Source organism: Physeter macrocephalus, chromosome 19 (genome assembly GCF_002837175.3).
Source record: "Physeter macrocephalus isolate SW-GA chromosome 19, ASM283717v5, whole genome shotgun sequence".
Taxonomy (NCBI): Eukaryota; Metazoa; Chordata; class Mammalia; order Artiodactyla; family Physeteridae; genus Physeter; species Physeter macrocephalus.
The window spans coordinates 30,085,817-30,100,412 of record NC_041232.1 but is presented as its reverse complement, the minus strand read 5'-3'; the positions used below and the strand labels follow the sequence as shown (position 1 = coordinate 30,100,412).

The 14,596-nt window shown below is 41.6% G+C and overlaps 1 protein-coding gene across 1 annotated transcript in view; it reads right to left on the bottom strand.

The window, feature by feature from the left end:
* The window catches only part of L3MBTL4 (L3MBTL histone methyl-lysine binding protein 4), a 319,099-nt gene that overhangs the window by 214,160 nt on the left and 90,343 nt on the right, over positions 1–14,596 (bottom strand). Inside the window, exons 10-11 of the mRNA XM_055080549.1 lie at positions 12,127–12,212; positions 9,985–10,095 (exon numbers count right to left, since the gene is read on the bottom strand). Of these exons, the coding sequence (XP_054936524.1) occupies positions 9,985–10,095; positions 12,127–12,212 (197 nt within the window). The remainder of the gene's footprint in view (positions 1–9,984; positions 10,096–12,126; positions 12,213–14,596) is intronic.

The following is a 14,596-nucleotide window of genomic DNA, read 5'->3' as shown; positions in this document are numbered from 1 at the left end:
GGCAACCCTCACCTGTACTAAGTGTGGAAAAGCCACCCCAGTTCCACCCTGAAGGCGGGATACTGATATTTTCAGCGGCGCCTGTTCCCAGTTTGTGTTGGCCTGTGTCCCTGATCATCAGCTGTTCTCGGGGGGCTGCCACCCTGGCCAGCCTGCACGTCTGGACCCCACCGCAGTTCCCTGTTTGGTTCAACAGTCCTGAAACACAGATCCACCCTCTGAGTTTATGAGATCTACCCCCCTTCTTTTCTGTCAAAGGCCCCCTCGGAGCTGGAGGAAGAGCGCCACGTGAATGCAGCCTGGTCCCATTGTTTCCACAGCCGCATGCTGGTCCCGCCAGGGAAGCAAGGGCACAAACGCCCAGGGGGAGGCCCAGGGTAGGACGCACAGGCAATAGGCTCTAAGAAGTAGTAGCAGAGGAGGAAGTTCCACCCCGCCCGCTTGAGCTGCAGGCCCCTGCGCGCTGTTCCCCACAGCTGCGCCCCAGTGGCTCCATAGCCATGCAACTGCCTGTGATGCCTCTGCTCCCAGGCCCAAACACAGAGCTTGTATAGCCTGCCTGCGCAAGGGCCTTTCAATTAAAACAGATAAACAAACAAATGTGTGTGGATGCATGCGTGTGTGTGTGTGCAAATACATACGTACATGCATGCACACGCACAATTTAAAACAGATTAAACCTGAAGACTCCTTTGTCTCTGCATGATAGTAAATAAAGGCATTTGGTGTTTGGAAATGCAAATTTCTCTAAGAGAAGAAAAACTGTTCTTCTTGAGAAGCCATCTGCCCCTCGGCATCTTTGCTCACAATGCTCGCTGCATTGCAGTGAACTTGCACAGCACCTTACGGTTTGTGCCACGCGCTCTACACTGAACTGTGATTTAACCCATCTCCCAACTAGGTTGTGAGGGCCTCGTCTCAGGGCCCCTGGCTCCTAGAATGGTCCCTTCTATCCTGGGATGCTCAGTAAATAAAAGCTGTTGATTGCATAGCAGACCTCGCCTCTTCTACCTGTTTTTAATGTGTATCTTAACTTTAACACTACTGCAATAGTCAGAATAATGGTTCTCAGCGATGTCCACGTCCTAACCCCTAAAACCTGTGAAAACGCTCCCTTACATGGCAAGAGGGATTTTGCAGGTGTGATTAAGTGAAGGACTTTGAGATGGCAGAGACTATCCTGGGTTATCCTGTGGGCCCAAGATAATCTAACCCTATTCACGGGACGCAGAAATGTCAGAGGGAGGTTTGAAGATGCTACCTGCTAAATGTGGAGAAAAGGACCAAGAGCCAAGGAACAGAGAGGCTGCTCCAGAAACTGGAAAAGGTCAGGAACAGGATCCCCCAGAGCTTCCAAAAGGAAGACAGCCTTGCTGAAACCTCCATTCTAGCCCAGTGATTTTAAGCCACTAAGTTTGTGGTAATTTGTTACAGTAGCAATGGGAAGATAATACAAGTCCATTTTGAGAATAAATTAACCTGAGTAAGAATCTACCCACTGCCTTCTCACAGAAGCATCTCCTTTCCCGGAGTCTATCGCCTGTCCTTATATCACCAGAAATGACACAGATTTTGTAACAAGGGGGAAAATGTATTCACCATCTTGCCTAATAAGTTCATTCTGGGGTGTTTTCATTTAGTTATTTATATTTGAGAGATAGTCTCCTGGTGGTAAAAATAGAGAGTGAAGCAGGATGTGAGAAAAAGAGATGAGGCTCAGCATGATTAGCGAAGTATCAGGATTAGTGAGGGCATTTGTGATGTCAGAGCTGCAGCTGGTCAGAAACAGTGCAATTCTGTTCAGGAGAACAGCAGAGACCATGAGTGTCTCCTCCAAAGCTAAGACACACGCCAAAGACTCTCTCGTTCGCTCTGCAGACAGACAGCGAGTCCAGACCGCACCTTCCGACGGAGGTCTGGGAAACCAGTCTTCACTATCCGGCAGGCAAGCAGCCCCGTACTTTTTGAGTAAATACAAAGCTTTGAATGAAGTGATGGAGTATAGTGAATGGAGGGCCTTTTACTAACTTAGTCAAAAGTCCATTAACCCTTGAAACACAAACATCATCCAGTATCTATGGAGACAGGGGCGTGCATTTTGCAGCTGCGCCATCTACAGCATTCCTCAGACACGCAAAGAAATGCATAACCCTAAAACAAGGGTTCAAAACAACCAGTGCTACCACACATCACCTTTTATTTAAGAGTTTCCACAAAAGACAGTGTTCTGCATAGAAACTGTGAAACGTGCTATTTCTGTTCTTTGGAGCTCATGACTAAGCTAGCGTCTCTAGCCAAACGGTCACAGGTCAGGATATCAGCAGGCCCTGCAGGGCAGGCTGGTGAGACGGGCAGGGTGAGGTTACCCAGGGAGAGGGAGCGCGCCGGCAGCAGCTCCAGCGGGGTGGCCGGCTGCCCGCCACCGCGGTTCTTTACGCTGTTGGAAAGGTTTCTGTTCTGGATTTGCTGACTTGCCTAAAAATGTTCAGTGTGAGTCTCTACTCACAGTTCTTGGAGAATACAACGCCAGCAGCAGATAAGCTGACTCTGGGAAAGAATGTACATTATGGCAGGGAGGGGCTTGACTACACTCACTCCGAAAATCAGATGAATGGCTGGTAATCCACTGATACTAGGAGGCATGCATTTAAGTCTAGAAAGTGTTGATTCCGTGGCATCATCTCATCTACCTCCTTCACTGACTATATAAAACTTACCTAAAACTAGACTGAAAATTAAATATAGATCTGGTTTGGTTCACAAATCAAATATCCAGAAAAAAAAAAAGGCACGGATATGAAACTGCTTATACTAAAGGTAACGACTCAGTAAGTTCATCTCATCATCTAATCAGTATAGCGTATCTATTAAGACAAGCACTGGCAAATTACAGCCCAGAGGCTAAACAGGGCCCTAGCAGCCATCTTTGTGCATGTCAGTAGCTAAAAATGGTTTTTACATTTTTAAATGGCTTGAGAAAAATCAAAAGAAGAACACTTCATGACACGTGGAATTATCTGGAATTCAAATTCCAGTGTCCATAAATAAAGTTTTCTAGGGACCCAGCCACGCTCACCTGCTTCCATACAGTTTACGGCCGCTTTTGTGCTAAACCACAGAGCCAGGGACTGCGGCAGAGACACTTGGCCCCCAAGGCTGGGTTACTCTCTCTCTCTGGCCCTTTAACTGACGGAGATGCTGCCCTGCAGGTTAAGAGCTCCGGCTGAAGACCCGGGCCGACTGGTCCCCACCTGCTCTACCGCTAAGGAGCCACGCGACCTCGGGCAAGTTGCTGAAGCGCCTGCACTTGCTCCTCCCTGAGACTCCCTTGTAGGGTGGCGTGTGGATGGGGAGAGGAAAAGGATGTGAAGCACGCACAGGGTAGCGTGTGCCACCGCACCCGCGTGGGCCGTCACAGATGTTATTATTGCTGTTTGTTGTGACCTTGATCGTACTAACGCAACTTTACCAGGTAGAGCCTTCTACCTGCTTCAGCTTTTCTGGAAATCATGGTTGACACTAATTTATAGTTTCAACTACTCTGAAAATTATCTTTTCATTAATTGGTCATAATATTTTTGAAAGTTGTCCCGGTCTCCTTCCCAAATGAAGACAGTCATCAATCACTGTGGCACGTAATGGCCATTAATTAGAAGTTTAGCTCAAAGGACTGTCATTTTTAATGTTAGTATCTTGTTCTTGTCTCATATTTCAAAATCATTTTCAAAAATTCGCCCGAGATGGAGATGCTGGTGAGTGAGAGGACGCACGCCATACTCTGCTCCCTCTTTGACAGATAATTACGCCAGGACTTGTAGGGGTCAAGCAACTTCCTCAAAGTGCTGGCAACCCTTAATTAAAATGAACATTCACGGGCTCGTATTTGGACTTTTGCTTTGCACGAGTCCACCTGCAAGATTTTTTTCAAACAAAAGCTTTGAACTTATTAATCTGACCTAAAATTCAAACTAGTTTCAAGTCACACACATAGACCACTTACTGTGACAATTTCTCTTGGTCATGATGCTCTTATTTCATTTAGAAATGCCACAAATACATCCAGTTAATGCATTAAATATGAAAAGACTTGCTGAAGAGACTCAATTTATTAACGATTCAGTAGAACTTCCTAAAACATCTATTTGGAATTCATTTATAATTCATTTCACAGCTTAGCTGCGGTTACCACAGGGCAAATATTTATCAAATATTACTCTGTTTTAAGTCCTCCCTTTATGTTTATTTGTAGAAGAATATGTTTTTTTTTTCCAAATAAAGGCTAAACTTCCTAAAAGCATCCAACCGTCTATTGTAATTTAATGCACAATTCCTGATAAGGTGACAGTAACGGGTTTTCAGATATAACAGAGTACACTGTGCAACCAAACAAAAGAATAGTTATTAAACATAATAGCTGGTTATAAACTGAACAAGACACACATTGAGTACATCATAAATATTTATTAGAGAGTAACCATGGTAATTAATAAACACAGTAATCAAAACAAGAGGGAAATAGCATCTTAAAACACTGCCATTGTAAGAAAAACTTCACAGCTCACCTACCAATGAACCATACACAACCAAACTGATATTTTCAGTATGAAAATCAGAATATCTGGCCTGGCTAGCACCGGCGGAGTGTAGAGTTATCTTGAATAGGGCTGCCATCATCCCTAACACTGACAATTATAGCCCCTAATGCCAATGGCTCATCAGAGCTGCAGAGTAAGGGCTAAAATGAGTTAGAAACATCTAAGTGTAAACTAGTTGTGCAACCTTGGTCAAATTCAGTTCTCCGTGCCAACTGCAAAGAAGAAATAACACCTACCTGGAAGGGCTGTTGCGTAACTAGACTTATCGTGGTGATGCTTTCCCAACATATACAAATCTCCAATCATATGGTACACCTGAAACTATCAATAATATACTGCTATACGTCAATTATACCTCAATAAAAAATAAACAAGAGAGTTGCTGTGACAATAAAGATGTGATATGTGACATACTCAGCGAGCTCCCTGGAACAAAGCCCACATTCAGCACCTGGGTCTTCTTACTTTCCTATTACTGCGTCTGTGACTCCTGAGACTGACATCACCACACCCACTACTGCTCCTGTTTCTACTACCGCAACCGCGAAGCAACAATCGCTGCATCCCCCTTCTCTTTAGTGGTCACATGTAATAATTCAGACTCTTTGGAGCTAAACACTTCAGGCCCAGTGAGATAACCATAATAAATAAAATAGACAATCACAAATGTTGGTAAGGATGTAGAGACACTGGAACCTTTGTATACCGCTGGTGAGAATGTAAACTGGTGCAGCCACTTTGGAGCACAACATTAAACAAAGAATTATCATAGGACGCAGCAATGCTACTCCTAGATATATACCTAAGAGAAGTGAAGACATATGTCCACACAAAAATACACACAAATGTTCACAGCACCATTATTTAAAATAGCCAAAAAGCAGTGGTTAAGAATCCGCCTGCCATTGCAGGGGACACATGTTTGGGCCCTGGTCCCCTGCTCCACATGCCACGGAGCAACTAAGCCCGCGCGCCACATGTACTGAGCCTGCACTCTACAGCCCACGAGCCACAACTACTGAAGCCCGCACGCCTAGAGCCCGTGCTCCGCAACAAGAGAAGCCACCGCAATGAGAAGCCTGCGCACCGCAACAAAGAGTAGCCCCCACTGGCCACAACTAGAAAAAGCCCGCGCGCAGCAATGAAGACCCAACGCAGCCATAAATAAATAAATAAATAAATAAATAAAATAGCCAGCCAAAAAGTGGAAACAACCCAAATGTCTACCCATGATGAATGGACAAAATGTGATACATGCATACAATGGAATACTATTCAGAAATGAAAAGGGATAAAGTACTGTGACATGCTACAACCTGGATGAAACCTTCAAAACATCACAGTAAGTGAAAGAAGCCAGACACAAAGAGTCACATATTATATCATTCCATTTATATGAAATGTTCAGAATAGGCAAAGCCATAGAGACAGAAAGCCGGATTATCAGGGGCTAAGGTGGAGGTGTAGAACAAATAGTGATTGCTAATGGATACGAGCTTTCTTTTTGGGGGGATGAAAATGTTATAAACTTAGATAGTGGTGACAGTTGCACACTTCTGGGAACGAACTCAAGACCAATACATTTTATGGTATGTGAATTTTGTTTCAGAAAGCTGTTATAAAACAGAATTAATCAAGCACATATGGGCAACTATATATTTAGGGAGTGGCAGAAAAGAACAAAGAGTGTCTTTGCCGGGTCTGCTATGCTCTGCCATGGAATGCCAGGACCACACAAACCTCCAGGCAGGACAGGCAATGTGAGCTCTGCACAAAAGACAAAGTAGAGTGGTTTTACAGATGAACTCCACTCCCTATCCTAGACATCTGCTCTCCCTCTAGCAAGTGGGGTAATTATGACAAAAAGTAGAACATAAGAGTAGGAGCAGGAAGAATATAAGCTCTAGGGTTGAAAAACCCTCTTTGAAACCCAGGGTTTAAAGCCTGGTTCCCCCATATACTAGCTTGCTACCTTGGACCACTTACTTAACCTCTCTGAGCTTCAGTTTCCTCATCTATAAAATGGGTAAAATAGTACCTTATGTCGCCCAGTGGCTGTGAGGATACACTACTGTATACAAAGCCCTTAGAAGAGCGTCTGACACCGTCATCACCATCAGCACTAAGATCGCTCTTGTTGTTCACCAGGCTGGCCCCCAACACTCAAACCCAGGCCCGTGGCACAATCGCACATGCTCCGTTAGCATCCCTGGGGACTCCCTGCTTTGCTCACCAAGTAGCCTGGGCTTGTTTCCTCTCCCTCTACTGATGACAATTACTTCATTAGCACAGAAAACCAGGGCCCCCCCGGGAGCACAGCCCAGGGCACCTGCACCGACTGATAACCGCAGCGGTGGCCAACTGATGCCCTAGAAAGAGCAGGGCACAGTTTCAGGAGTTTTGTATACAGTCTTCATCCAGATGCTCAAAGCCAGCCTGGGAGGTGGGCACTGTGAACCACATGGCTCTCCAGATGAGGAAAGTGCAAATAAGTTGAGTAACTACCAAGTCACTAACACGGTTAAATAGGAGTCAGAGCGGGAATCAAACCTGACCAGTGCAACCTCTGGCGCTTTCCTGTGCGGCAGGCTGAGTTAGATTTCCGAGGGAAGAGGAGTTAGGAGAGCAGCTGAGCATGAGGGAAGAGTGCTTTGTGACTATCACAACTACCTCATTCAAACGGGAGGGACATTCCAGGCCACTCGTCCTTCACTGCTTCCCTCCTTCACGCATACATTAAGCATCCATCACATGCCAGCGATAAAAACAGTCCTTGAAGGATACTGACATTAAAAGAGGAAATTGCAGAACTATATGACCAACACATTAATAAAGGAACAAAGGGATGCCCCCGGCCAAGAGGAGGCCAGGAAAGCGTCAACTGCTTTCTCAACTGGCAGAGATATCCCCACCACTACCTTCAATCTCCTCAGACAAGAATTCAGAGAAAAACCTGACGCTCATTTTCAACACCTTGTATTCCTTGGGAACACCCATGAATGGAACTTTAAGCCATGCTTCTGAACCTTCTCTGTAATTTGTTTCCATTCAGACATCTGCACCAGCCCCCAGACAATCCCCTCACCTCCACCTCACCGGGCAGGACAAGCACTTACCCAGCTGCGGGCCTGCCTGGGGAGGGACGGGGTGGGGGCCGTGGCGGCAGGTGTTGCAGGAGGTCAGAGGCTCTTTGGGAGACCGCAAGTTCTCCACAAGCCCAGAGACACCTATGTCATTCCAAGACTGATACATTCTGGCAGACTGAAGGGTGTGTGGAAGCAATGCATTGCACATTTTCTAAAGCACCATTTCACATCTTAATTTAGCCCTAAAATCCTAAAGGGGTTTCCATTATGCCCACAACCACAGAGGTAACACTTAGGGTTCTAATCCTGTGAAAAGTACCCGATACTTTTCAACTCTCTTTATTCCAGGAGAAGAGACATGAAATACTTCTTTGGAAGGATGAGCTAAATCTTAAGAGATTTTTAAAGTCCAATGCTGAGATGGTAAATAAGGAATATACTAAATTTACTTTAGGAGCTGAAGGTTTTCAAATGGTATTTTACGGTAATATTACTCGAACATGATCACACTGTAAGCTGACAAATACGTTCAATTGGATACTACTGCATGTATCTTAGGAACCACAAGAAAATAATTTGTCAATTAAAATTCTAAATAACATTTGATGTACTGTTAAGATTAAGCTTTTCCTATAAATGCAATAACTTTATAATGAAAGTTAAATAAGAATTTAAAGAAAAACACCTGATGCTCATTTTCAATAATGAAATATTACTGAATTTATAAAGTAATTATGATATCCAAAAATCAATCCCACAGTAAGTGCTATAAGCGTAAACAACAATAAGGGACTTCCCTGGTAGTGCAGTGGTTAAGAATCCGCCTGCCAATGCAAGGGACGCGGGTTCGAGCTCTGGTCCAGGAAGATCCCACATGCCACGGAGCAACTAAGCCCGCATGCCACAACTACTGAAGCCCATGCGCCTAGAGCCTGTGCTGCCCAACAAGAGAAGCCACCACAGTGAGAAGCCCGCACACCACAACGAAGAGTAGCCCTCGCTCACCGCAACTAGAGAAAGCCCGCACGCAGCAGCGAAGACCCAATGCAGCCAAAAATAAATAAATAAATAAATAAATAAATTTTAAAAAGAGTAAACAAGAAAAAGCTACAAATAAGAATTTATGCAATATGCTTAAAATTAAATTTAAAATAAAACCTTAATAACAATGTATGTGGAAGAAAATACCTATAACATATTCCTGAATAGCGTTTAGCACAGTTTTCATTTGTCAGAAAAATAAAGGACATTGCCAATATCTGCTCTTGATAATCCATGGCCAAGCCAAATACGCATCTCTATGTTTTACTAAAATGTACGTACTGATTATTCTCTATGAGATGAATTAGAAGTTGTTTTCAAATTAGGCATATAGCAAATAAGATTTCTTTTAAATTATATCAAACTGTATATCGAACTAAAATACATCTTTCTTAATAATGTCTATAAATATTCGTTGGCTTCAATCTTTTTATTAATATGAAAATAAACTGTGCCTGGATGGAAAATAATTTTTGAACTGTCATATGCTGTAGAAGATTTACTGAATTCCACAGATGCTTTCAGCTTTCTGTATAACAAAATGAAAGGCTTTCACTTAAGGATAATTTAATTTTGAAGATGTGTATATTTTAAAAAAACCAGGGCTTCCCTGGTGGCGCAGTGGTTGCGCGTCCGCCTGCCAATGCAGGGGAACTGGGTTCGCGCCCCGGTCCGGGAAGGTCCCACATGCCGCAGAGCGGCTGGGCCCGTGAGCCATGGCCGCTGGGCCTGCGCGTCCGGAGCCTGTGCTCCGCGACGGGAGAGACCACAACAGAGGGAGGCCCGCATACCACAAAAAAAAACAAAACAAAAAAAACAAACCAGATGTCACAGCAAGGATGGTATAGAAATCTGTGAATCAAATTTTCACTTCAAAATCTAACCTTTTGTTTGAATAGGCGAGAACAAGGAGGTAATCGTTCTTGTTAAGGTGTTTAATGACAACAGTTTCAAGAAAAATCTGATAATACCAACAAAAAGAAGCTTTTTTTTAAAAAAAAAGGAACAAAATGCATAACGTCTGCGCAGCAAATCCAAACAGGGACGTGTAAGAACCCTCTGAAAATCAGTCGTGTCTTATCTACAGAGTCCCCTTCCACACACACTGGCTAGAGGACCTTCTACCAGAGTCTCGTGACCAGCAGTGAAGTCAGGCCAGTTCGATTCTCCTGCTGAGATAAGAAATCAGAGCCTCTGAAGCCAGTCTCACAGGAAACGTAGGGAAAACGCCAATACAATATCGTACTAATCTAAACGTGTACCTTTATTCTTTGGTCATCAACATCTATAATCGTAGCAACACGAATTAACCTGGGGTTTCGCTTATCCACGACTTCAAGTTTCATATTCGGGAGAAAACCATGGGGCAACCGCTGTAACATTACAAGAGCAACAAGTCATGCGAAATCCAATAATTCAGATGTGCTACTAACGTTTTCTAAAATATGACTGTTCTAACTTTACATCAGATATTTAATACAACTGGAATTTAGTTTTAAGAGCACATAGACCTTCATGCACATTATTTTATCCACTTTCATAAAAACCTGCAGGAGCAAAAAGAATATTTTGGTAATTTTCAAGATAGCTAAAAGACAATGATTAAATCATAAATTCATTAATGGTCACAAGTTCAAAAAAGGATCTTATTATAATTTATCTATTGGTTTAGATGTTATTTCTTTCTAAAATTAACCTTTTAAATTAAGAAATCATTGACTATTATCACTGCCCAGTTTTGGAGTGTAAGACACAGAAGGCAAAATTAACAAATAATTAGAAAGGATAAACATGATCTTTTAAACTTTAAAATAGATAAAAGCTGCCATAATTATAACAGCTAAATGTTTTAAAATCATACCACAATGTAATTTAAAGTCATAATCTGTGCTTTTGTTGCTTCGTCTTTAACATAAGCATGTTAAACTGTATTAATTTAAGGTTTCTTCCAAGTCTTAAAATGCTGGGAACCAGGAGTCTACAACGATGGACACTCAGGAAACACTAAAGAAAATGGAGTGGGGAAAAAATGCACTGGGGCTTACCAAATCATTGAAACTAAGGAAATTTACCAAAAATCAGTCAAAAGACAACTCTGCCAGTGTTTAAGGATGGCAAAAAGTTTCACTTTGAAAGCTACTACACATAAAAGTGTTCAGTTGACTTTCTTGAAAATGAAAGGGTACTGAATTTCTCAAGTCTAGAAAATGGCAGTAGGCAAATAGAACTTTTGATAATGCCTGACTTACAAAACAGTTAATTCTTTCTACAATACCTAGTTTGTTCCTCTCCAGCTTTTGTGGAAGCATATTTCTTTCTAAAATGCATTATTATGTCTACTAAATGGAGCATACTGACTATAATTAGGTCTCTGATCCTTGAAAATATTTCTTTTCTCCCCGAGGTCACCATGCTGATAACAAAGGTAATTGTTTCATATTGCAGATGCTAAAGACATACAGCTTGAAGTGAACCCATAATAACCCTGTGACAGAGGCTGGAGGTTGCCTTTTTAACTGAATCTTTTCACAGTATGATTTTCTTGTAATTTTCTTCTTGGAAAAGTAAAATGAAGTTTTGACATAAAGCAAGAGAGAAAGTGAGACTACAAGCAGCTGGTATTTTTGCTTATTGAATTTCTGCAATTCTTAAAATGCTTCATAGCATGCCAGAACTTCTAGCCCTCTTAATTTGATTATACCTCTTCCTCCAAATTCGACCAATTGTTTTAAAAAACGAAATAGCATTCTGTTTTAAACCCCTTTTGATCTTTAGAAAACTTTCAGTGAAAGAAATCACATGGAGAAGCTCACTATATAAAATTCTGATTAAAGATGAGTCAGGGACACATAGTTGAAAGGGAACAGAGCTTGAAAACCACTGGTTTAGAACATAAGTATCTCTAACTATGCTATCAGTACACTTTCTTTATACTTGGTTTAATCCTGGAATAAATTTGTAAGTACAAATTTGAACCTTACAAGTTGGTATTCTGACAAATTGCTAAAAGCAATGTTCCTTCAAAATAGGTGAAAGTGTAACACACAGGGGCTACATACACTCCATCTATTTTATCCCGGCATCATCGACCGTCAAACAGTCCCTGAGACCGAATGCTCAGAGGACCAACAGACCCAGAAAGGAAGGGCTCGGTCATCAGAGGCTGAGGGGGCTTCCAACCGGACTTCAAAGAGGGAAATCGTCATCTACACTGGTGTATAAGAACAACAGTAAATGAGTCACCTCCTTTGTATTTTTAACTGAAAAGCAAAGCAAACTGGTCATGGAAACAACACTTGAATTTAAAAGGAGAAAATCAGAATGATTTTGAATTGCCAAATGAAGGCACCATTCCACACGGACACTGTTTAAAAAAGCTGGGAGTGTTACAGATCCAAACTTACCATTTTAAAAACTTTGGCAGGTACTGCATTAGTTCGAGTAGCCTCCAGATATTCTGTCCAGGAAAATTTTTCTGGCTCAGGATAACCTGAAAAATAAATAAATATCAAATGATTATGCATAGATATTTTGATTCCCATATACTATGAGACATCTGCTAATAATAATGCCCACTGTTAACTGAATGCTCACTATTCAATAGCCCCTATTAAGAACGTAAGTCTGTGATAACCTCTGAGAGGGCTGTTTCGCCCCCACTACGCTCGTGTGCACACATTCACTGGTCCGTGCATTCACTCCGTGAGGGTAAGCAGGTGAACCGAGGTCGAATGGGGGTGTGAGGACTGGGCAGAGCCAGGCCACCCCCAGGAGGCCTCTTGAGATGCTTGAAAAAACTCACAATCACTGTCTGACCTCACACCATGAACTGATGATCTTTCCAATTCCTCCAATAATTCTGCATCGATTAGGGTTTTATTCTCATAATTAAATGTTTGTAATTACAATTTCCCAGGTTTGTTATTTATCATTGCAATTTAAAAATATATATTGGGGGCTTCCCTGGTGGCGCAGTGGTTGAGGGTCCACCTGCCAGTGCTGGGGACGCGGGTTTGTGCCCCGGTCCGGGAGGATCCCATGTGCCGCAGAGCGGCTGGGCCCGTGAGCCATGGCCGCTGAGCCTGCGCGTCCGGAGCCTGTGCTCTGCAACGGGAGGGGCCGCAGCAGTGAGAGGCCCGTGTACCGCAAAAATAAATAAATAAAATAAAATAAAATAAAATAAAATATATATTGGTATAACATGATATAAAGCACGCTATGTTTAAAAATTTCTGTCTAATTGGGTTTCTTGTTTCTCTTTATGCTGTGTTATTTTATTCCTAATTACATTTGCCAGAGGTCTGTCTATATTACTGTGTTGTTTTCTTTTTCCTTTCAAGAAATGAGTACTTAGACTCACCCATCAGATCTATTGTTTTCTTTTGTCTTTTCTAACTATTTCGTTTGCTGCTTTTAGTCTTATCACCTCTCTCCTCATACTTCCCTTAGGTTTGTTTTATAGTTGTCTTGCCAAACTGAATTGTAAACATAATTATTTTCATTTCTTTAAAAATAATATAAGCATTTAAGACTACGAATTTACCATTGCTGTCCCTCAATACAGCTTTAGACATCTGGACAAACTTTTAGGAAATATTTATCTTTCTCACTTTTACTTTCTAAAAAACAATTATAATCTGTAATTGTCATCTTGATTTAATCATTGGCCAAATATTTAAGAGACAGCCCAAGTGGTTAATTTTTGAAGTTGTTTAAAATGTTAATAATAATTTCCAGTTTACCACATGGTAGTTTCAGAATAACACATGGTCTGTACAGCCCTATTTGGGAGACTTTAAGATTTCTTCTTGGTATAACACAGGATCAACAGTTAAGAAATATTTAAAGTATATATCAATACATACACACAGATATGTTTTAAGGTGTAATATCACTATGCATTAATTCAATCTAAATAGCTGTATTACTCAAAAATCTGTTTATTTCTATTTAAGCAAAAAGCCTGAAGCAATATGCAGGAATCTCTAAAATAAATTTTCTGTACAGTTTTCCAGTACTTCTGATAATTTTTTTGTTCACATTTAAATGTTTTGCCAAAATAAAATATATTTTTAAAAAATATACAAATCAAGTGGACAGACTGAGAAATTGTCATAAACTCTCCCACGTAACCAGAACATGGGACACCCCGTCCCCATCCCACCCCCGTCTGGTCACGGCCCCACTCTCCTCAAAGGGAGCCACCTGTTCTGGCTTCTGCCCTCTGAGATGAGCTCTGCTCATTCCCTTTTCTCCTTGTATGAATCACACAGCCTGTGCTCATCTGTGGTCCTGGGCTTTTGCTCATCTGTGGTCCTGGGCTTTTGCTCAGTAGTCTGGCTTCAAGGTTCTGTAGACTGCTGTGTGAGGGTTGTTCATTTTCACTGCCGTATAGTACTCCATTCAGGGGTATCTCACAATTTATTCATCCTTTCTACTGGTGATGGTCATTTGAGGAGTTTTAATTTGGGGGCTATTACAGAAAGTGCTGTCACAAATATTCTAGTGTGTTTTTTGCAGGGACCAGAAGTATACATTTCTGTTGGAATGCATACAGGAGTAAAACTGCTGGATCTTGGGGTATTTTGCATCACATGTTGACGTTATAATGTTTAACATATAAAAGCATATGTAATATTCAACATTAACTGCACTTTTTATTTAATATAGAGAAATTTTACCTTTTGGACACATTTATTGCATTTTGCCTCAAATTCTCCTTTTTACTAAAAATTAAATTGTATGCCATTTGGTTATTTTCTGTTTATGTTTGTCTGATAAAATTTTGCCCATCTTTTTTACTTTTATATAATTTTGTATCAGGTGTATCTGTTAAACACCTCCTAAGTGGATTTTAAAAATCTTTTACATTTA